The sequence below is a fragment of the Lissotriton helveticus genome, chromosome 8 (assembly GCF_964261635.1).
Source record: "Lissotriton helveticus chromosome 8, aLisHel1.1, whole genome shotgun sequence".
In the NCBI taxonomy this organism is placed as follows: domain Eukaryota; kingdom Metazoa; phylum Chordata; class Amphibia; order Caudata; family Salamandridae; genus Lissotriton; species Lissotriton helveticus.
Genome location: NC_136069.1, coordinates 1,021,744,035 through 1,021,769,188, shown reverse-complemented (window position 1 = coordinate 1,021,769,188; position 25,154 = coordinate 1,021,744,035). Strand labels below are relative to the sequence as shown.

General features: G+C 46.1%; 1 protein-coding gene across 2 annotated transcripts in view; it reads left to right on the top strand.

The window, feature by feature from the left end:
- Nucleotides 1–23,432, top strand: part of OFD1 (OFD1 centriole and centriolar satellite protein) — a 635,354-nt gene extending 611,922 nt beyond the window's left edge. The window contains exon 23 of one of the 2 annotated variants that reach the window (XM_078657861.1): nt 23,060–23,432. In XM_078657861.1, coding sequence (XP_078513987.1) covers nt 23,060–23,105 — 46 coding nt within the window. In that variant the 3' untranslated portion in view covers nt 23,106–23,432. The remainder of the gene's footprint in view (nt 1–23,059) is intronic. The other variant, XM_078657862.1, reaches the window with a different exon arrangement.
- The last annotated feature ends 1,722 nt before the right edge of the window (nt 23,433–25,154 follow it).

Below are 25,154 nucleotides of genomic sequence, written 5' to 3'. Positions count from 1 at the left end.
GACTACCTTTTGTTTTTGAGCCCTAGCTCTGCCAGCACCTAGGGAAACCTAGCAAACCTATACATTTTTGAAAACTAGACACCCAGGGGAATTCAGGATGGGGTGACTCGACTGCCTACCACCAGGTTTTGTTACTCAGAATCCCTTGCAAAGCTAAGAATTTGACAACAAAAACACATTTTCCTCACATTTCTGTGGTGGAAAGTTCTGGAATATGTGTGGATCAACAAATTTCCACCCACCCAGCGTTCCCCCAGGTCTCCCGAAAAAAAATGGTACCTCACTTGCGTGGGTAGGCATAGTGGCTGCGACATGAAACAGCGCAAAACGCAACGTGGTCGCACCTCAATTTCCCAGTGAAATCTTGCCCTTTTTGGACAAAGAGACTACCTTTTGTTTTTGAGCCCTAGCTCTGCCAGCACCTACGGAAACCTAGCAAACCTATACATTTTTGAAAAGTAGACACCCAGGGGAATTCAGGTTGGGGTGACTCGACTGCCTACAACCAGGTTTTGTTACCCAGAATCCCTTGCAAAGCTAAGAATTTGACAAAAAAAGCCACATTTTCCTCACATTTCTGTGGTGGAAAGTTCTGGAATCTGCGTGGATCAACAAATTTCCACCAACCCAGCGTTCCCCCAGGTCTCCCGAAAAAAATGGTACCTCACTTGCGTGGGTAGGCATAGTGGCTGCGACATGAAACAGCGCAAAACGCAACGTGGTCGCACCTCAATTTCCCAGTGAAATCTTGCCCTTTTTGGACAAAGAGACTACCTTTTGTTTTTGAGCCCTAGCTCTGCCAGCACCTAGGGAAACCTAGCAAACCTATACATTTTTGAAACTAGACACCCAGGGGAATTCAAGATGGGGTGATTCGACTGCCTACCACCAAGTTTTGTTATCCAGAATCCCTTGCAAAGCTAAGAATTTGACAAAAAAAACACATTTTCCTAACATCTCTGTGGTGTACAGTTCTGGAATCTGCGTGGATCAACAATTTTCCACCCACCCAGCGTTCCCCCAGGTCTCCCGAAAAAAATGGTACCTAACTTGCGTGGGTAGGCATAGTGGCTGCGACATGAAACAGTGCAAAACGCAACGTGGTCGCCCCTCAATTTCCCAGTGAAATCTTGCCCTTTTTAGACAAAGAGACTACCTTTTGTTTTTGAGACCTAGCTCTGCCAGCACCTAGGGAAACCTAGCAAACCTATACATGTTTGAAAAGTAGACACCCAGGGGAATTCAGGGTGGGGTGACTTGACTGCCTACCACCAGGTTTTGTTACCCATAATCCCTTGCAAAGCTAAGAATTTGACAACAAAAACACATTTTCCTCACATTTCTGTGGTGGAAAGTTCTGGAATCTGCGTGGATCAACAAATTTCCACCCACCCAGCGTTCCCCCAGGTCTCCCGAAAAAATGGTACCTCACTTGCGTGGATAGGCATAGTGGCTGCGACATGAAACAGCGCAAAACGCAACGTGGTCGCACCTCAATTTCCCAGTGAAATATTGCCCTTTTTGGACAAAGAGACTACCTTTTGTTTTTGAGCCCTAGCTCTGCCAGCACCTAGGGAATCCTAGCAAACCTATACATTTTTGGAAACTAGACACCCAGGGGAATTCAGGATGGGCGACTCGACTGCCTACCACCAGGTCTTGTTACCCAGAATCCCTTGCAAAGCTAAGAATTTGACAAAAAAAACACATTTTCCTCACATTTCTGTGGTGGAAATTTCTGGAATCTGCGTGGATCAACAAATTTCCACCCACCCAGCGTTCCCCCAGGTCCCCCCAAAAAAATGGTACCTCACTTGCGTGGGTAGGCATAGTCGCTGCGACATGAAACAGCGCAAAACGCAACGTGGTCGCACCTCAATTTCCCAGTGAAATCTTGCCCTTTTTGGACAAAGAGACTACCTTTTGTTTTTGAGCTCTAGCTCTGCCAGCACCTAGGGAAACCTAGCCAACCTATTCATTTTTGAAAAGTAGACACCCAGGGGAATTCAGGATGGGGTTACTCGACTGCCTACCACCAGGTTTTGTTACCCAGAATCCCTTGCAAAGCTAAGAATTTGACAAAAAAACAAATTTTCCTCACATTTCTGTGGTGGAAAGTTATGGAATCTGCGTGGATCAACAAGTTTCCACCCACCCAGCGTTCCCCCAAGTCCCCCAAAAAAAATGGTACCTCACTTATGTGGGTAGGCATAGTGGCTGCGACATGAAACAGCGCAAATTGCAACGTGGTCGCACCTCAATTTCCCAGTGAAATCTTGCCCTTTTTAGACAAAGAGACTACCTTTTGCTTTTGAGCCCTAGCTCTGCCAGCACCTAGGGAAACCTAGCAAACCTATACATGTTTGAAAAGTAGACACCCAGGGGAATTCAGGATGGGGTGACTCGACTGCCTACCACCAGGTTTTGTTACCCAGAATCCCTTGCAAAGCTAAGAATTTGACAACAAAAACACATTTTCCTCACATTTCTGTGGTGGAAAGTTCTGGAATCTGCGTGGATCAACAAATTTCCACCCACCCAGCGTTCCCCCAGGTCTCCCAAAAAAAATGGTACCTCACTTGTGTGGGTAGGCATAGTGGCTGCGACATGAAACAGCGCAAAACGCAACGTGGTCGCACCTTAATTTCCCAGTGAAATCTTGCCCTTTTTGGACAAAGAGACTACCTTTTGTTTTTGAGCCCTAGCTCTGCCAGCACCTACGGAAACCTAGCAAACCTATACATTTTTGAAAAGTAGACACCCAGGGGAATTCAGGTTGGGGTGACTCGACTGCCTACAACTAGGTTTTGTTACCCAGAATCCCTTGCAAAGCTAAGAATTTGACAAAAAAAGCCACATTTTCCTCACATTTCTGTGGTGGAAAGTTCTGGAATCTGCGTGGATCAACAAATTTCCACCAACCCAGCGTTCCCCCAGGTCTCCCGAAAAAAATGGTACCTCACTTGCGCGGGTAGGCATAGTGGCTGCGACATGAAACAGCGCAAAACGCAACGTGGTCGCACCTCAATTTCCCAGTGAAATCTTGCCCTTTTTGGACAAAGAGACTACCTTTTGTTTTTGAGCCCTAGCTCTGCCAGCACCTAGGGAAACCTAGCAAACCTATACATTTTTGAAACTAGACACCCAGGGGAATTCAAGATGGGGTGATTCGACTGCCTACCACCAAGTTTTGTTATCCAGAATCCCTTGCAAAGCTAAGAATTTGACAAAAAAAACACATTTTCCTAACATCTCTGTGGTGTACAGTTCTGGAATCTGCGTGGATCAACAATTTTCCACCCACCCAGCGTTCCCCCAGGTCTCCCGAAAAAAATGGTACCTAACTTGCGTGGGTAGGCATAGTGGCTGCGACATGAAACAGTGCAAAACGCAACGTGGTCGCCCCTCAATTTCCCAGTGAAATCTTGCCCTTTTTAGACAAAGAGACTACCTTTTGTTTTTGAGACCTAGCTCTGCCAGCACCTAGGGAAACCTAGCAAACCTATACATGTTTGAAAAGTAGACACCCAGGGGAATTCAGGGTGGGGTGACTTGACTGCCTACCACCAGGTTTTGTTACCCATAATCCCTTGCAAAGCTAAGAATTTGACAACAAAAACACATTTTCCTCACATTTCTGTGGTGGAAAGTTCTGGAATCTGCGTGGATCAACAAATTTCCACCCACCCAGCGTTCCCCCAGGTCTCCCGAAAAAATGGTACCTCACTTGCGTGGATAGGCATAGTGGCTGCGACATGAAACAGCGCAAAACGCAACGTGGTCGCACCTCAATTTCCCAGTGAAATATTGCCCTTTTTGGACAAAGAGACTACCTTTTGTTTTTGAGCCCTAGCTCTGCCAGCACCTAGGGAATCCTAGCAAACCTATACATTTTTGGAATCTAGACACCCAGGGGAATTCAGGATGGGCGACTCGACTGCCTACCACCAGGTCTTGTTACCCAGAATCCCTTGCAAAGCTAAGAATTTGACAAAAAAAACACATTTTCCTCACATTTCTGTGGTGGAAATTTCTGGAATCTGCGTGGATCAACAAATTTCCACCCACCCAGCGTTCCCCCAGGTCCCCCCAAAAAAATGGTACCTCACTTGCGTGGGTAGGCATAGTCGCTGCGACATGAAACAGCGCAAAACGCAACGTGGTCGCACCTCAATTTCCCAGTGAAATCTTGCCCTTTTTGGACAAAGAGACTACCTTTTGTTTTTGAGCTCTAGCTCTGCCAGCACCTAGGGAAACCTAGCCAACCTATTCATTTTTGAAAAGTAGACACCCAGGGGAATTCAGGATGGGGTTACTCGACTGCCTACCACCAGGTTTTGTTACCCAGAATCCCTTGCAAAGCTAAGAATTTGACAAAAAAACAAATTTTCCTCACATTTCTGTGGTGGAAAGTTATGGAATCTGCGTGGATCAACAAGTTTCCACCCACCCAGCGTTCCCCCAAGTCCCCCAAAAAAAATGGTACCTCACTTATGTGGGTAGGCATAGTGGCTGCGACATGAAACAGCGCAAATTGCAACGTGGTCGCACCTCAATTTCCCAGTGAAATCTTGCCCTTTTTAGACAAAGAGACTACCTTTTGCTTTTGAGCCCTAGCTCTGCCAGCACCTAGGGAAACCTAGCAAACCTATACATGTTTGAAAAGTAGACACCCAGGGGAATTCAGGATGGGGTGACTTGACTGCCTACCACCAGGTTTTGTTACCCAGAATCCCTTGTAAAGCTAAGAATTTGACAAAAAACACATTTTCCTCACATTTCTGTGGTGGAAAGTTCTGGAATCTGCGTGGATCAACAAATTTCCACCCATCCAGCGTTCCCCCAGATCTCCCGAAAAAAATGGTACCTCACTTGCGTGGGTAGGCATAGTGGCTGCGACATGAAACAGCGCAAAACGCAACGTGGTCGAACCTCAATTTCCCAGTGAAATCTTGCCCTTTTTGGACAAAGAGACTACCTTTTGTTTTTGAGCCCTAGCTCTGCCAGCACCTAGGGAAACCTAGCAAACCTATACATTTTTGAAAAGTAGACACCCAGGGGCATTCAGGATGGGGTGACTCGACTGCCTACCACCAGGTTTTGTTACCCAGAATCTCTTGCAAAGCTAAGAATTTGACAAAAAAACACATTTTCCTCACATTTCTGTGGTGGAAAGTTCTGGAATCTGCGTGGATCAACAAATTTCCACCTACCCAGCGTTCCCCCAGGTCTCCCGAAAAAAATGGTACCTCACTTGCGTGGGTAGGCATAGTGGCTGCGACATGAAACAGCGCAAAACGCAACGTGGTTGCACCTCAATTTCCCAGTGAAATCTTGCCCTTTTTGGACAAAGAGACTACCTTTTGTTTTTGAGCCCTAGCTCTGCCAGCACCTAGGGAAACCTAGCAAACCTATACATTTTTGAAAACTAGACACCCAGGGGAATTCAGGATGGGGTGACTTGACTGCCTACCACCAGGTTTTGATACCCAGAATCCCTTGTAAAGCTAAGAATTTGACAAAAAAAACACATTTTCCTCACATTTCTGTGGTGGAAAGTTCTGGAATCTGCGTGGATCAACAAATTTCCACCCATCCAGCGTTCCCCCAGATCTCCCGAAAAAAATGGTACCTCACTTGCGTGGGTAGGCATAGTGGCTGCGACATGAAACAGCGCAAAACGCAACGTGGTCGAACCTCAATTTCCCAGTGAAATCTTGCCCTTTTTGGACAAAGAGACTACCTTTTGTTTTTGAGCCCTAGCTCTGCCAGCACCTAGGGAAACCTAGCAAACCTATACATTTTTGAAAACTAGACACCCAGGGGAATTCAGGATGGGGTGACTCGACTGCCTACCACCAGGTTTTGTTACTCAGAATCCCTTGCAAAGCTAAGAATTTGACAACAAAAACACATTTTCCTCACATTTCTGTGGTGGAAAGTTCTGGAATATGTGTGGATCAACAAATTTCCACCCACCCAGCGTTCCCCCAGGTCTCCCGAAAAAAAATGGTACCTCACTTGCGTGGGTAGGCATAGTGGCTGCGACATGAAACAGCGCAAAACGCAACGTGGTCGCACCTCAATTTCCCAGTGAAATCTTGCCCTTTTTGGACAAAGAGACTACCTTTTGTTTTTGAGCCCTAGCTCTGCCAGCACCTACGGAAACCTAGCAAACCTATACATTTTTGAAAAGTAGACACCCAGGGGAATTCAGGTTGGGGTGACTCGACTGCCTACAACCAGGTTTTGTTACCCAGAATCCCTTGCAAAGCTAAGAATTTGACAAAAAAAGCCACATTTTCCTCACATTTCTGTGGTGGAAAGTTCTGGAATCTGCGTGGATCAACAAATTTCCACCAACCCAGCGTTCCCCCAGGTCTCCCGAAAAAAATGGTACCTCACTTGCGTGGGTAGGCATAGTGGCTGCGACATGAAACAGCGCAAAACGCAACGTGGTCGCACCTCAATTTCCCAGTGAAATCTTGCCCTTTTTGGACAAAGAGACTACCTTTTGTTTTTGAGCCCTAGCTCTGCCAGCACCTAGGGAAACCTAGCAAACCTATACATTTTTGAAACTAGACACCCAGGGGAATTCAAGATGGGGTGATTCGACTGCCTACCACCAAGTTTTGTTATCCAGAATCCCTTGCAAAGCTAAGAATTTGACAAAAAAAACACATTTTCCTAACATCTCTGTGGTGTACAGTTCTGGAATCTGCGTGGATCAACAATTTTCCACCCACCCAGCGTTCCCCCAGGTCTCCCGAAAAAAATGGTACCTAACTTGCGTGGGTAGGCATAGTGGCTGCGACATGAAACAGTGCAAAACGCAACGTGGTCGCCCCTCAATTTCCCAGTGAAATCTTGCCCTTTTTAGACAAAGAGACTACCTTTTGTTTTTGAGACCTAGCTCTGCCAGCACCTAGGGAAACCTAGCAAACCTATACATGTTTGAAAAGTAGACACCCAGGGGAATTCAGGGTGGGGTGACTTGACTGCCTACCACCAGGTTTTGTTACCCATAATCCCTTGCAAAGCTAAGAATTTGACAACAAAAACACATTTTCCTCACATTTCTGTGGTGGAAAGTTCTGGAATCTGCGTGGATCAACAAATTTCCACCCACCCAGCGTTCCCCCAGGTCTCCCGAAAAAATGGTACCTCACTTGCGTGGATAGGCATAGTGGCTGCGACATGAAACAGCGCAAAACGCAACGTGGTCGCACCTCAATTTCCCAGTGAAATATTGCCCTTTTTGGACAAAGAGACTACCTTTTGTTTTTGAGCCCTAGCTCTGCCAGCACCTAGGGAATCCTAGCAAACCTATACATTTTTGGAAACTAGACACCCAGGGGAATTCAGGATGGGCGACTCGACTGCCTACCACCAGGTCTTGTTACCCAGAATCCCTTGCAAAGCTAAGAATTTGACAAAAAAAACACATTTTCCTCACATTTCTGTGGTGGAAATTTCTGGAATCTGCGTGGATCAACAAATTTCCACCCACCCAGCGTTCCCCCAGGTCCCCCCAAAAAAATGGTACCTCACTTGCGTGGGTAGGCATAGTCGCTGCGACATGAAACAGCGCAAAACGCAACGTGGTCGCACCTCAATTTCCCAGTGAAATCTTGCCCTTTTTGGACAAAGAGACTACCTTTTGTTTTTGAGCTCTAGCTCTGCCAGCACCTAGGGAAACCTAGCCAACCTATTCATTTTTGAAAAGTAGACACCCAGGGGAATTCAGGATGGGGTTACTCGACTGCCTACCACCAGGTTTTGTTACCCAGAATCCCTTGCAAAGCTAAGAATTTGACAAAAAAACAAATTTTCCTCACATTTCTGTGGTGGAAAGTTATGGAATCTGCGTGGATCAACAAGTTTCCACCCACCCAGCGTTCCCCCAAGTCCCCCAAAAAAAATGGTACCTCACTTATGTGGGTAGGCATAGTGGCTGCGACATGAAACAGCGCAAATTGCAACGTGGTCGCACCTCAATTTCCCAGTGAAATCTTGCCCTTTTTAGACAAAGAGACTACCTTTTGCTTTTGAGCCCTAGCTCTGCCAGCACCTAGGGAAACCTAGCAAACCTATACATGTTTGAAAAGTAGACACCCAGGGGAATTCAGGATGGGGTGACTCGACTGCCTACCACCAGGTTTTGTTACCCAGAATCCCTTGCAAAGCTAAGAATTTGACAACAAAAACACATTTTCCTCACATTTCTGTGGTGGAAAGTTCTGGAATCTGCGTGGATCAACAAATTTCCACCCACCCAGCGTTCCCCCAGGTCTCCCAAAAAAAATGGTACCTCACTTGTGTGGGTAGGCATAGTGGCTGCGACATGAAACAGCGCAAAACGCAACGTGGTCGCACCTTAATTTCCCAGTGAAATCTTGCCCTTTTTGGACAAAGAGACTACCTTTTGTTTTTGAGCCCTAGCTCTGCCAGCACCTACGGAAACCTAGCAAACCTATACATTTTTGAAAAGTAGACACCCAGGGGAATTCAGGTTGGGGTGACTCGACTGCCTACAACTAGGTTTTGTTACCCAGAATCCCTTGCAAAGCTAAGAATTTGACAAAAAAAGCCACATTTTCCTCACATTTCTGTGGTGGAAAGTTCTGGAATCTGCGTGGATCAACAAATTTCCACCAACCCAGCGTTCCCCCAGGTCTCCCGAAAAAAATGGTACCTCACTTGCGCGGGTAGGCATAGTGGCTGCGACATGAAACAGCGCAAAACGCAACGTGGTCGCACCTCAATTTCCCAGTGAAATCTTGCCCTTTTTGGACAAAGAGACTACCTTTTGTTTTTGAGCCCTAGCTCTGCCAGCACCTAGGGAAACCTAGCAAACCTATACATTTTTGAAACTAGACACCCAGGGGAATTCAAGATGGGGTGATTCGACTGCCTACCACCAAGTTTTGTTATCCAGAATCCCTTGCAAAGCTAAGAATTTGACAAAAAAAACACATTTTCCTAACATCTCTGTGGTGTACAGTTCTGGAATCTGCGTGGATCAACAATTTTCCACCCACCCAGCGTTCCCCCAGGTCTCCCGAAAAAAATGGTACCTAACTTGCGTGGGTAGGCATAGTGGCTGCGACATGAAACAGTGCAAAACGCAACGTGGTCGCCCCTCAATTTCCCAGTGAAATCTTGCCCTTTTTAGACAAAGAGACTACCTTTTGTTTTTGAGACCTAGCTCTGCCAGCACCTAGGGAAACCTAGCAAACCTATACATGTTTGAAAAGTAGACACCCAGGGGAATTCAGGGTGGGGTGACTTGACTGCCTACCACCAGGTTTTGTTACCCATAATCCCTTGCAAAGCTAAGAATTTGACAACAAAAACACATTTTCCTCACATTTCTGTGGTGGAAAGTTCTGGAATCTGCGTGGATCAACAAATTTCCACCCACCCAGCGTTCCCCCAGGTCTCCCGAAAAAATGGTACCTCACTTGCGTGGATAGGCATAGTGGCTGCGACATGAAACAGCGCAAAACGCAACGTGGTCGCACCTCAATTTCCCAGTGAAATATTGCCCTTTTTGGACAAAGAGACTACCTTTTGTTTTTGAGCCCTAGCTCTGCCAGCACCTAGGGAATCCTAGCAAACCTATACATTTTTGGAATCTAGACACCCAGGGGAATTCAGGATGGGCGACTCGACTGCCTACCACCAGGTCTTGTTACCCAGAATCCCTTGCAAAGCTAAGAATTTGACAAAAAAAACACATTTTCCTCACATTTCTGTGGTGGAAATTTCTGGAATCTGCGTGGATCAACAAATTTCCACCCACCCAGCGTTCCCCCAGGTCCCCCCAAAAAAATGGTACCTCACTTGCGTGGGTAGGCATAGTCGCTGCGACATGAAACAGCGCAAAACGCAACGTGGTCGCACCTCAATTTCCCAGTGAAATCTTGCCCTTTTTGGACAAAGAGACTACCTTTTGTTTTTGAGCTCTAGCTCTGCCAGCACCTAGGGAAACCTAGCCAACCTATTCATTTTTGAAAAGTAGACACCCAGGGGAATTCAGGATGGGGTTACTCGACTGCCTACCACCAGGTTTTGTTACCCAGAATCCCTTGCAAAGCTAAGAATTTGACAAAAAAACAAATTTTCCTCACATTTCTGTGGTGGAAAGTTATGGAATCTGCGTGGATCAACAAGTTTCCACCCACCCAGCGTTCCCCCAAGTCCCCCAAAAAAAATGGTACCTCACTTATGTGGGTAGGCATAGTGGCTGCGACATGAAACAGCGCAAATTGCAACGTGGTCGCACCTCAATTTCCCAGTGAAATCTTGCCCTTTTTAGACAAAGAGACTACCTTTTGCTTTTGAGCCCTAGCTCTGCCAGCACCTAGGGAAACCTAGCAAACCTATACATGTTTGAAAAGTAGACACCCAGGGGAATTCAGGATGGGGTGACTCGACTGCCTACCACCAGGTTTTGTTACCCAGAATCCCTTGCAAAGCTAAGAATTTGACAACAAAAACACATTTTCCTCACATTTCTGTGGTGGAAAGTTCTGGAATCTGCGTGGATCAACAAATTTCCACCCACCCAGCGTTCCCCCAGGTCTCCCAAAAAAAATGGTACCTCACTTGTGTGGGTAGGCATAGTGGCTGCGACATGAAACAGCGCAAAACGCAACGTGGTCGCACCTCAATTTCCCAGTGAAATCTTGCCCTTTTTGGACAAAGAGACTACCTTTTGTTTTTGAGCCCTAGCTCTGCCCGCACCTAGGGAAACCTAGCAAACCTATACATTTTTGAAAAGTAGACACCCAGGGGAATTCAGGATGGGGTGACTCGACTGCCTACCACCAGGTTTTGTTACCCAGAATCCCTTGCAAAGCTAAGAATTTGACCAAACAAACCACATTTTCCTCACATTTCTGTGGTGGAAAGTTCTGGAATCTGCGTGGATCAACAAATTTCCACCAACCCAGCGTTCCCCCAGGTCTCCCGAAAAAAATGGTACCTCACTTGCGTGGGTAGGCATAGTGGCTGCGACATGAAACCGCGCAAAACGCAACGTGGTCGCACCTCAATTTCCCAGTGAAATCTTGCCCTTTTTGGACAAAGAGACTACCTTTTGTTTTTGAGCCCTAGCTCTGCCAGCACCTAGGGAAACCTAGCCAACCTATTCATTTTTGAAAAGTAGACACCCAGGGGAATTCAGGATGGGGTTACTCGACTGCCTACCACCAGGTTTTGTTACCCAGAATCCCTTGCAAAGCTAAGAATTTGACAACAAAAACACATTTTCCTCACATTTCTGTGGTGGAAACTTATGGAATCTGCGTGGATCAACAAATTTCCACCCACCCAGCGTTCCCCCAGGTCTCCCAAAAAAAATGGTACCTCACTTGTGTGGGTAGGCATAGTGGCTGCGACATGAAACAGCGCAAAACGCAACGTGGTCGCACCTCAATTTCCCAGTGAAATCTTGCCCTTTTTGGACAAAGAGACTACCTTTTGTTTTTGAGCCCTAGCTCTGCCAGCACCTAGGGAAACCTAGCAATCCTATACATTTTTGAAAAGTAGACACCCAGGGGAATTCAGGATGGGGTGACTCGACTGCCTACCACCAGGTTTTGTTACCCAGAATCCCTTGCAAAGCTAAGAATTTGACCAAACAAACCACATTTTCCTCACATTTCTGTGGTGGAAAGTTCTGGAATCTGCGTGGATCAACAAATTTCCACCAACCCAGCGTTCCCCCAGGTCTCCTGAAAAAAATGGTACCTCACTTGCGTGGGTAGGCATAGTGGCTGCGACATGAAACAGCGCAACACGCAACGTGGTCGCACCTCAATTTCCCAGTGAAATCTTGCCCTTTTTGGACAAAGAGACTACCTTTTGTTTTTGAGCCCTAGCTCTGCCAGCACCTAGGGAAACCTAGCAAACCTATACATTTTTGAAAACTAGACACCCAGGGGAATTCAGGATGGGGTGACTTGACTGCCTACCACCAGGTTTTGATACCCAGAATCCCTTGTAAAGCTAAGAATTTGACAAAAAAAACACATTTTCCTCACATTTCTGTGGTGGAAAGTTCTGGAATCTGCGTGGATCAACAAATTTCCACCCATCCAGCGTTCCCCCAGATCTCCCGAAAAAAATGGTACCTCACTTGCGTGGGTAGGCATAGTGGCTGCGACATGAAACAGCGCAAAACGCAACGTGGTCGAACCTCAATTTCCCAGTGAAATCTTGCCCTTTTTGGACAAAGAGACTACCTTTTGTTTTTGAGCCCTAGCTCTGCCAGCACCTAGGGAAACCTAGCAAACCTATACATTTTTGAAAACTAGACACCCAGGGGAATTCAGGATGGGGTGACTCGACTGCCTACCACCAGGTTTTGTTACCCAGAATCCCTTGCAAAGCTAAGAATTTGACATAAAAAAACACATTTTCCTCACATTTCTGTGGTGGAAAGTTCTGGAATCTGCGTGGATCAACAAATTTCCACCCACCCAGCGTTCCCCCAGGTCCCCTCAAAAAAATGGTACCTCACTTGCGTGGGTAGGCATAGTGGCTGCGACATGAAACAGCGCAAATTGCAACGTGGTCGCACCTCAATTTCCCAGTGAAATCTTGCCCTTTTTAGACAAAGAGACTACCTTTTGCTTTTGAGCCCTAGCTCTGCCAGCACCTAGGGAAACCTAGCAAACCTATACATGTTTGAAAAGTAGACACCCAGGGGAATTCAGAATGGGGTGACTCGACTGCCTACCACCAGGTTTTGTTACTCAGAATCCCTTGCAAAGCTAAGAATTTGACAACAAAAACACATTTTCCTCACATTTCTGTGGTGGAAAGTTCTGGAATATGTGTGGATCAACAAATTTCCACCCACCCAGCGTTCCCCCAGGTCTCCCGAAAAAAAATGGTACCTCACTTGCGTGGGTAGGCATAGTGGCTGCGACATGAAACAGCGCAAAACGCAACGTGGTCGCACCTCAATTTCCCAGTGAAATCTTGCCCTTTTTGGACAAAGAGACTACCTTTTGTTTTTGAGCCCTAGCTCTGCCAGCACCTACGGAAACCTAGCAAACCTATACATTTTTGAAAAGTAGACACCCAGGGGAATTCAGGTTGGGGTGACTCGACTGCCTACAACCAGGTTTTGTTACCCAGAATCCCTTGCAAAGCTAAGAATTTGACAAAAAAAGCCACATTTTCCTCACATTTCTGTGGTGGAAAGTTCTGGAATCTGCGTGGATCAACAAATTTCCACCAACCCAGCGTTCCCCCAGGTCTCCCGAAAAAAATGATACCTCACTTGCGTGGGTAGGCATAGTGGCTGCGACATGAAACAGCGCAAAACGCAACGTGGTCGCACCTCAATTTCCCAGTGAAATCTTGCCCTTTTTGGACAAAGAGACTACCTTTTGTTTTTGAGCCCTAGCTCTGCCAGCACCTAGGGAAACCTAGCAAACCTATAAATTTTTGAAACTAGACACCCAGGGGAATTCAAGATGGGGTGATTCGACTGCCTACCACCAAGTTTTGTTATCCAGAATCCCTTGCAAAGCTAAGAATTTGACAAAAAAAACACATTTTCCTAACATCTCTGTGGTGTACAGTTCTGGAATCTGCGTGGATCAACAATTTTCCACCCACCCAGCGTTCCCCCAGGTCTCCCGAAAAAAATGGTACCTAACTTGCGTGGGTAGGCATAGTGGCTGCGACATGAAACAGTGCAAAACGCAACGTGGTCGCCCCTCAATTTCCCAGTGAAATCTTGCCCTTTTTAGACAAAGAGACTACCTTTTGTTTTTGAGACCTAGCTCTGCCAGCACCTAGGGAAACCTAGCAAACCTATACATGTTTGAAAAGTAGACACCCAGGGGAATTCAGGGTGGGGTGACTTGACTGCCTACCACCAGGTTTTGTTACCCATAATCCCTTGCAAAGCTAAGAATTTGACAACAAAAACACATTTTCCTCACATTTCTGTGGTGGAAAGTTCTGGAATCTGCGTGGATCAACAAATTTCCACCCACCCAGCGTTCCCCCAGGTCTCCCGAAAAAATGGTACCTCACTTGCGTGGATAGGCATAGTGGCTGCGACATGAAACAGCGCAAAACGCAACGTGGTCGCACCTCAATTTCCCAGTGAAATATTGCCCTTTTTGGACAAAGAGACTACCTTTTGTTTTTGAGCCCTAGCTCTGCCAGCACCTAGGGAATCCTAGCAAACCTATACATTTTTGGAAAGTAGACACCCAGGGGAATTCAGGATGGGGTTACTCGACTGCCTACCACCAGGTTTTGTTACCCAGAATCCCTTGCAAAGCTAAGAATTTGACAAAAAAACAAATTTTCCTCACATTTCTGTGGTGGAAAGTTATGGAATCTGCGTGGATCAACAAGTTTCCACCCACCCAGCGTTCCCCCAAGTCCCCCAAAAAAAATGGTACCTCACTTATGTGGGTAGGCATAGTGGCTGCGACATGAAACCGCGCAAAACGCAACGTGGTCGCACCTCAATTTCCCAGTGAAATCTTGCCCTTTTTGGACAAAGAGACTACCTTTTGTTTTTGAGCCCTAGCTCTGCCAGCACCTAGGGAAACCTAGCCAACCTATTCATTTTTGAAAAGTAGACACCCAGGGGAATTCAGGATGGGGTTACTCGACTGCCTACCACCAGGTTTTGTTACCCAGAATCCCTTGCAAAGCTAAGAATTTGACAACAAAAACACATTTTCCTCACATTTCTGTGGTGGAAAGTTCTGGAATCTGCGTGGATCAACAAATTTCCACCCACCCAGCGTTCCCCCAGGTCTCCCAAAAAAAATGGTACCTCACTTGTGTGGGTAGGCATAGTGGCTGCGACATGAAACAGCGCAAAACGTAACGTGGTCGCACCTCAATTTCCCAGTGAAATCTTGCCCTTTTTGGACAAAGAGACTACCTTTTGTTTTTGAGCCCTAGCTCTGCCCGCACCTAGGGAAACCTAGCAAACCTATACATTTTTGAAAAGTAGACACCCAGGGGAATTCAGGATGGGGTGACTCGACTGCCTACCACCAGGTTTTGTTACCCAGAATCCCTTGCAAAGCTAAGAATTTGACCAAACAAACCACATTTTCCTCACATTTCTGTGGTGGAAAGTTCTGGAATCTGCGTGGATCAACAAATTTCCACCAACCCAGCGTTCCCCCAGGTCTCCCGAAAAAAATGGTACCTCACTTGCGTGGGTAGGCATAGTGGCTGCGACATGAAACCGCGCAAAACGCAACGTGGTCGCACCTCAATTTCCCAGTGAAATCTTGCCCTTTTTGGACAAAGAGACTACCTTTTGTTTTTGAGCCCTAGCTCTGCCAGCACCTAGGGAAACCTAGCCAACCTATTCATTTTTGAAAAGTAGACACCCAGGGGAATTCAGGATGGGGTTACTCGACTGCCTACCACCAGGTTTTGTTACCCAGAATCCCTTGCAAAGCTAAGAATTTGACAACAAAAACACATTTTCCTCACATTTCTGTGGTGGAAAGTTATGGAATCTGCGTGGATCAACAAATTTCCACCCACCCAGCGTTCCCCCAGGTCTCCCAAAAAAAATGGTACCTCACTTGTGTGGGTAGGCATAGTGGCTGCGACATGAAACAGCGCAAAACGCAACGTGGTCGCACCTCAATTTCCCAGTGAAATCTTGCCCTTTTTGGACAAAGAGACTACCTTTTGTTTTTGAGCCCTAGCTCTGCCAGCACCTAGGGAAACCTAGCAAACCTATACATTTTTGAAAAGTAGACACCCAGGGGAATTCAGGATGGGGTGACTCGACTGCCTACCACCAGGTTTTGTTACCCAGAATCCCTTGCAAAGCTAAGAATTTGACCAAACAAACCACATTTTCCTCACATTTCTGTGGTGGAAAGTTCTGGAATCTGCGTGGATCAACAAATTTCCACCAACCCAGCGTTCCCCCAGGTCTCCTGAAAAAAATGGTACCTCACTTGCGTGGGTAGGCATAGTGGCTGCGACATGAAACAGCGCAAAACGCAACGTGGTCGCACCTCAATTTCCCAATGAAATCTTGCCCTTTTTGGACGAAGAGACTACCTTTTGTTTTTGAGCCCTAGCTCTGCCAGCACCTAGGGAAACCTAGCAAACCTATACATTTTTGAAAACTAGACACCCAGGGGAATTCAGGATGGGGTGATTCGACTGCCTACCACCAAGTTTTGTTACCCAGAATCCCTTGCAAAGCTAAGAATTTGACCAAAAAAAACACATTTTCCTCACATCTCTGTGGTGGAAAGTTCTGGAATCTGCTTGGATCAACAATTTTCCACCCACCCAGCGTTCCCCCAGGTCTCCCGAAAAAAATGGTACCTAACTTGCGTGGGTAGGCATAGTGGCTGCGACATGAAACAGTGCAAAACGCAACGTGGTCGCCCCTCAATTTCCCAGTGAAATCTTGTCCTTTTTAGACAAAGAGACTACCTTTTGTTTTTAGCCCTAGCTCTGCCAGCACCTAGGGAAACCTAGCAAACCTATACATGTTTGAAAAGTAGACACCCAGGGGAATTCAGGATGGGGTGACTCGACTGCCTACCACCAGGTTTTGTTACCCAGAATCCCTTGCAAAGCTAAGAATTTGACAACAAAAACACATTTTCCTCACATTTCTGTGGTGGAAAGTTCTGGAATCTGCGTGGATCAACAAATTTCCACCCACCCAGCGTTCCCCCAGGTCTCCCGAAAAAAATGGTACCTCACTTGCGTGGGTAGGCATAGTGGCTGCGACATGAAACAGCGCAACACGCAACGTGGTCGCACCTCAATTTCCCAGTGAAATCTTGCCCTTTTTGGACAAAGAGACTACCTTTTGTTTTTGAGCCCTAGCTCTGCCAGCACCTAGGGAAACCTAGCAAACCTATACATTTTTGAAAACTAGACACCCAGGGGAATTCAGGATGGGGTGACTCGACTGCCTACCACCAGGTTTTGTTACCCAGAATCCCTTGCAAAGCTAAGAATTTGACAAAAAAACACATTTTCCTCACATTTCTGTGGTGGAAAGTTCTGGAATCTGCGTGGATCAACAAATTTCCACCCACCCAGCGTACTCCGTGCACAGACAGCCAAGTACCACTCCACGCACACCACCAGCCAAGTGCCACTCCACACACACCGCCAGCCAAGCACCACTCCACGCATACCGCAAGACAAGCACCACTCCACACACAGTGCCAGCCAAGCACCACTCCACACACACCGCCAGCCAAGCAGCACTCCGTGCACAGACAGCCAGCCAAGCAGCACTCCGTGCACAGACAGCCAAGTACCACTCCACGCACACCATCCAGCCAAACGCCACTCCACACACACCGCCAGCCAAGCACCACTCCGTGCACAGACAGCCAAGTACCACTCCACGCACACCACCAGCCAAGCGCCACTCCACACACACCGCCAGCCAAGCACCACTCCACGCACACCGCCAGCCAAGCGCCACTCCACGCACACTGCCAGCCAAGCACCACTCCACACACACCGCCGCAAGGCAAGCGCCACTCCACACACGACGCCAGCCAAGCACCACTCCGTGCACAGACAGCCAAGTACCACTCCACGCACACCATCCAGCCATGCGCCACTCCACACACACCGCCAGCCAAGCAGCACTCCGTGCACAGACAGCCAAGTACCACTCCACGCACACCATCCAGCCAAGCGCCACTCCACACACACCGCCAGCCAAACACCACTCCACACACACCGCCAGCCAAACACCACTCCGCACACACCACCAGCCAAGCACCACTCCGTGCACAGACAGCCAAGTACCACTCCACGCACACCATCCAGCCAAGCGCCACTCCACACACACCGCCAGCCAAACACCACTCCGATTTGCCCCAAGGGGGGGCAGAAATTCAAAAACATAATTACTTGCCACCAGGAAGAGACCCTTGCCCAAGGGGTCACTTCCAAAACATATACATTGCCCCAACACAAATCCCTGGTGCTAGTGGGGAATTTCTGCCCCCACCTGGGGGCAAAACGGCTGAAAAAACTGGCCGATTTGCCCCAGGGGGGGGGCAGAAAATCAAAAAGATTATCACAGCCCACCTGGAAGCGACCCTTGCCCAAGGGGTCGCTTCATAAAAACTAAACTTAAAATCCCTGGTGCTAGTGGGCATTTTCTCCCCCCCCCCCCCCCCGGGGGCAAAACGGCAAAAAAAACGGGCCGATTTGCCCCCAGGGGGCACAGAAAAACATAAATATGGCCACCTGGAAGCGACCCTTACCCAAGGGGTCGCTTCCCAAAACAAACACATTGCCCCCAAAAAAATTCCCTGGTGCTAGTGGGAAATTTCTGCCCCCCCCCGGGGGCAAAACGGCCGAAAAAACGGGCCGATTTGCCCCCACGTTGGGGCAGAAAATCAAAAAGTATTTGTGTGTCCACCTGGAAGCGACCCTTGCCCAAGGGGTCGCTTCCTAAAAGCTAATTTCAAAATCCCTGGTGCTAGTGGGCATTTTCTGCCCCCCCCCCCCGGGGGCAAAACGGCAAAAAAAAAGGGCCGATTTGCCCCCGGGGGGACAGAAAATAAAAATCAAGGCCACCTGGAAGCGACCCTTACCCAAGGGGTCGCTTCCCAAAACAAACATTGCCCTAACAAAAAATCCCTGGTGCCAGTGGGGCATTTTTGCCCCCCCTGGGGGCAAAACGGCCGAAAAAACGGGCCGATTTACCCCCGGGGGGGGGCAGAAAATCGAAAATAAAATGGCTGCCCACCTGGAAGCGACCCTTGCCCAAGGGGTCGCTTCCGAAAAGCTAAATTTACAATCCCTGGTGCTAGTGGGGGCATTTCCGCCGCACGATCGCGACGCTGTGCGCGATCGTGAGGCAGAAATGCCCTGCAAAGAGACATCAGGGGAGAGGAAAATCTCTTTCCTCTCCCCTGATGCCTCTTTGCGGCCCCAAACCCCCGCCAGACACGAGAAACCCACCTTGATCCTAGGCGCGCAGGAAGCAAATGGCTTCCCGAGCGCCTGGGAATCCCTTATGATGTCAGCGCGCGCTGTGCGCGCTGACGTCATCAGGGATTCCCATGGGGAGGGGCGGGGGGGGCAGCGGAAACTCTTCCGCTGCCATCCCCGTACTGAGCATCAAGATCGCAGACCCTCGGGGGGAGCGGCAGCGCCTCCCCCGAGGGTGGGGCTCATGACGAGCTGGGCTCGTCATCAGCACACGACCGGTGTGCACCATGACGAGCCCAGCTCGTCATCAGCATCGAAGGGGATATGTGGCTTTAGTCATCACTTCAAGAGCAAAGCTGGGTCAACACAGATCCACACAACGCCACCTATTGACTTGCAGAGACTATGCTGAAAAATGTATTGTATCTAGTCTGGTACCTGGTGTTATTCTAAAGGTTAGGAATCTGTAGTTAGATACAGTACCCACCAGAGAGAGAGTTACCGAAGGTAAATTACTTTTCAATTTCACTCCTAGTCTTGCAACACCCTACCTCTACACTAGCATTTTACCATTCCTACTCTCTAATCTTCAGTCTCAGATCCTGAATATTGCTGTGCATATGCAATGTATTCCAGTCCCTTCTGGTGATGCTAAGGAGATCATTACATTAGTTTGAGGGAAGAGGGGCGGCAAGAGCTGGATTACACAAAGCCAATCCTTGGGTAGCTTGTGAATAGCAAGGCATACCGTGTACTATTTAAAATGATTTCCCCTTGTGCACATATGAAGAACCGCAGTGAGATCAAAACTTGTGAGCTCCTTTGGATTTTTACTAGATTTACTTTAGGATTTCCACATTGCAGGAAAAAGGGGTTTAATAAGCAAACTGTAATATGTCTAAAATAGTAATTACAAGACATGTTATTTTGTTATTTACTTTTAATTAGAACTTGACCTAGGTAGTAATTTATCATAAAAGTAGTAAATTATCATAAAAGTTAATCAATGAAAGACAGCTAAAGAAAAACATTAGGGTGAGAAGGTATCAGATACCGAGTTGAGAAATCCGGAGTAGATGCTTCACAGGTTGTGCAAAGAAGGAATATTTCATAATATGTTAGGCGAATGCCAGGAGGCAGCGAAGCACCTGGCCACAATGCTTCGAGGGGAATAACCCTGCAGAGGCATACGCATGTTTTATTGCTCTATGGAGATTGTTATACTTCTGCAATCCTTCTGAAGGTCTCCAAGTGTTCCTAGAGTATTTAGAGAAGTCTGGGATGTACCCAGGGCTCCTAGGCATCACAAACAAATCACATTTATTCCCCCTAAAGGAACAGGATTCTACCCGTGTGGCAGCATTACCAGATTTACAGTTGAAATGGTTCCTAATGTCATTTTATCATCCGGGGATACACGTGTTCCACAGTGATCGAAATACAATAGAGGCTAACCTGGGTAGGGTGCTAGTTATAGCTAGAGTCTGCCCATTTTGGGAAATTTGCCTTTCTCAGAAATGGGCAGGTTGGCCGCACTTAAAATGATTGTATTGCCTTGATTTTTATATTTTTATGCCAGTTTTCCCATTCCCCAGTAGCCTGTTTTGAGAATTGAACAGTTTACTGCTAGAACTAATCTGGGATAACCAATGGAATACAATTGTGTTACTTAAATTACATGGTATAGATTTGGGGAAGTATTACTTTGCGATGCAACAAAAGTGGTGGCAGGTTGGCTAGAGGGAGAGCACTTGCCGGATATGTCCTATACTAGGGGCATTTAAGTTAGGAAACTGCTACTGAATGACGTGTTGAAGTCTGGAGGTAAACTATAGCAAATGTCTTGACTGCCAAAAGCTGTCAAATAATGTTGTAATAAATGTCCGCCTTGCAGTCATATTGCAGTGCCCTATGCCCCTGAACTCCCCTTTTGGATGGACTCTGCTCTGTCGTGGGAGGGGAAACATCCTTTACAACGCAACTTTTACCACGCAGTGCCTTTACGACGCAACTTTTACAACGCAAACCATTACAACGCATTGCGCTGGGGGCGCTCTAGGATAGGGAATACGTTTAATTTACTGTCCAACACCTTCCCTAGTGTCCACGGGGACTGGAGTTGGAATAGTAAATTAAACTATTCACTATCCAGCACCCCAAAGCGCTATGCGTTGTAAAGGTTTTTGTTGTAAAAACCGCGTTGTAAAGGCATGCGATGTAAAAGTATGCGTTGTAACATCATACATCCTCGTGGGAGAGGTGTTCTAAAGAGAGATGTTTGGTCCCACGCTGGTACTAAATAAAAATAGCAAGAAAGAAAGATAAATGGAAGAAAGAAGGAAATAAAGAGGAGTAACAGAAGTAAATATAGGAAAGATGATCAAAGAAAGAAAGTAAAAAGAAAAGTAAATAAAGGCAGAAAGGACACAAAGAAGGAATGACAGACAGGCATGGTTGCAAAGATGGAACGCACTCATAAGCTTATACTCAGAGTTCATGTGAGCTGCTGGGATGGTGTGAAAAAGCAGCAGTCAGATAAACAAGGAACTTTAAAAGGATTTTAGAACAGAAGTGGCAGGAGACAGAAACTGATAAAGCTGGAATGTGCTCTGTGCTCTCACCTGGTAGAAAGTGTCCTGATATATCATCAGATTCTACAATCAAAGGCAACTGTAATGTAATAATAAAGTAACATCAAAAACACTGGCAATAAAGTGAACTACCTTGTGTGCGGATGTGCTCCTTGTCAAAGGGCTAGGAGCACATGCATCAATGGAAATTGCATTCGCAAATGGTGCGAATCGCAAAATTCGACCGTTTGCGAATGCAATTCCAATTTTTGGGATGCATTATCATTTTTGTAATTTTCGCAATTTAATAAATCGCAATATTGCGATTTCTTAAATTGGGATTGCATTTAAGTCCTTGAATGCAATGCATCAAACTTTAAAAATGTGCGAATTCGCAAATAAGGGGAGCAAATGACCATGAAGTTGACCTTCATGGTAATTTGCGAAAACTTTTGAAAAATGCACTAAAGTGCATTTTTCAAAGTTCCATTTTACACACACACATGCCCTTGGGGGCATGTGTGTGTGCAAAATGTACTTATAGGCAGATTTCAGGGGTGCAACAGGGTGTCCTTTGGACACCCCTGCACCCTTGAAATTGCATTCTCAATTTGCGAATTTCTAATGGTGAATCGCAAATTAAGAATGTCTTCCCATTCATTCCTATGGGCCTCTAGGCCCATAGGAATGGATGGGGAGGTATTCCTTAATTGCGATTCTCAATTAGAGAATCGCAATTAAGGAATTTTAAGAAATCGCTATTTTTTTAGCGATTTCTTGTTGCATTGCAGTTTGCAATTCCTTAATTGCGATTCCTTATTTTTCACAATTAAGGAATCGCAAAATGCAATATTGATGCATGTGCCCCTTGCAGTCACTCAAAGAGAAGTTAGCCAATAGGTGAAGTGGAATGACCATTGCCTTATGCTGTATGCGGTATTGGGCCAAAGCAAAATGTGAATGACACATAAAGAGACCAATGATTGAAAATCCCTGGCTAATGGCAGACCTAAAAAAAGAAACGCTGAGTTTGGAAGTCAATGCAAAATTCGTCTGCTCAGTGCATTTGGATCAGAATAGTTTTAAGCGCATTTTATTTTTTGCAAATAATGGTCTTGTATTGATTTTGATAACTATGAATATGTGATTGGTAATTGTCACTTTCAAGAGCACAGTAATCGCTTGGCGCCAGAAAATGTAAAATTGCCTGAAACAAATGTTCTTTTTGCTCTTCTATTCCAAAGTCATGATTTTAAAACTCGTTAAATGAACAACAAAATCTGATGGTATAAAACGTTGTTGCTTTTTTGTCCTATTTTCAGCTGTAACCCTGTGTTAAAAAGATAAGCTGTACAGCCTCTGTTAGATTAAGTATTACCTTACGTCATCACTATAGTTAAGGTCAGGATGGGAGGTTTCCTTCGGGTGGTACAATGACCTTTTTCATTTAGAGCTCACACAATATGAATTCAACATTCTGCCAGATGGTTTGTGCAGTTTGACTCATATCACCTTTGTTCTGTTTTCCCAACTTTTAGCATTGCCGCCATTTCTCGTGCCGAGACTGATGATGATTTCTGGTGACCTACTGCTGGACAAGGGCATCAAGTTGTCATCAAAATAAAGTGTGTTTGCTGCACTGAAACTCTGGATTGCGTTTGTGTAACCTGTTTCCCAAAAGAAGTGTATTTATTTAAAAAGCGTGATTGATGGATTATGTTATTATGTGTTCTTACCCTGCAAGGTGGCGCGTGTAAATAGCAAAATAGTACAACTGTGTGTAATTTTAATTTGTATGTATATAAAGTTTCTATTAAATTAAGCACATTTTCCCCGTTTTAGTCATATTTGTTTTAGTAAAACACTTTTGGGTCTACTTCTAGTAAAAAAATAAAGCACGTTTTACAGGGCTTTGTGTATATTTCATTCATTTAAATTGGCGCATGTATAGCACTTGCTCTTTTTCAGAATTTGGCCATTGGAAATTTGGCAAAAACCTTAATGTCTTCTATTTTTCGGACTTTTGCGAAAACTATCTGCGAGTTAAATGTTTTCCAGACATCTTAACAAACAACCTATTTATCTATTTCAGGCTTGTCATACGTTTTTGTGGCATCCAGGTAAAAACCTACATGCGTTACCCCACTTCATCTATTTATAACTAGTGGTACCTGATTCAAAGTTTAAAAAGTCCTTCAGATAAAGAAACAGGCAGTCTTTGTTTTTTTTTTTTTATAGAACACATGGCGCCATCAGTGTGTACACTGACGAAGTTAGAACCCCGAAACGCGTTTGTGAAGCGTGAATAAAACGGAGCTGGAAAGAATCCCGTGAGTGCTGCTACTTTTCTTCCCGGCTGGGAGAGAGCGTTATATATATATAATGCATATATATAAATATGCAGCCTAAACCATAATACTGGGCTCAAATGTGCCAATATTGCACTAATTTTTTTTCATTTGAAATACTTAAAAAGCATATAAAATAACATTTTCATGACACGGAGAAAATGCCTTTAACTTATTTTTGAACATAGCCTTTATTTTTAAAAGGAAAAAGACAAGGTCATAGAGGCAGATTAGCCTAGAGAGGCTCCATATAGAACACTCTGAAAAAACTGGCACCGTGCCTTTAAGACCTCCAGAACCTCCAGGCTCCCATCATGCCCCACAGGTGACAGTTAGGTCAGTTCTTTTTTCCAGCTCCTTCTGTGAGGATCCTGGAGCATTGAGCTCGTCAGTTAGTGTTTTTTTGTCACTAATTGCTAATTTCCAGTGAGTTTTCTTGACTTCACTCGACGTCTTTAGTACTTATTGTACTAATTTCCTAATTTATTCTTACTTAAAAAAAAAATCCTGTCAGAATGCCAGCCTTATTTAATAAGTGCCCTTCCTGTGGGAAAAGAAGGCAAAGTCAGACCGGCACTTTGTATCGTGTGTCTAACATCTTCTCAAAGACCTGATGAGTGATACTATTGTCAGCAGTTTTCCCAAAGAACCCTTCAGGAAAGGGAGAAAATCAAGCTGCATGCCATGCAAGAGAGAGGAAAGGAGTCAACAAGTGGCCTGCAAGGACATCCGTCTAAAGAGCCCTCCTCTCAGAAAAGGTTAGAGCATAAGCAAAAGGGTGAAAAAAGAAGACGTCGGTCAAATTCGCCGTCGAGGGATAGATAGACGTTGAAGATACCCTTGTGCTCACCTTCAGCATCGAAGTCGAGGCCCCCTTCGCTGTCGAAGTGAACGATTTCAAGTATGAAGTCTAACCCCAGGCCTAGGTCGACACCACCTCGTAGACGTAGACAGTCCAAATCCGGCTCGCCTACGACGATGGCAGTCAAACACTCGACGTCGAAATCTCATCATCGACAAGAAAGATCGCCAACGAGGATATCTGTGCCGATGTCGAGAACACCTCCGACGTCGAGAGCACCTGAGACAACAACATTGAAACCGACGCCGAAGAACTCTACGCCGGTAAGGCACAGTCGTTCGAGGGCGTCATCGCCGACGGTCGGTCAAAACAAATCACCGCCTTCGTGAAGGTCACCGTCGAGATGATCGCCAACGAGGAGGTCGCCAGTCTCTCCTAGAGAACAAAGACGCAGGTCATCTTCGTGGTCCTCTGACTCCAGGC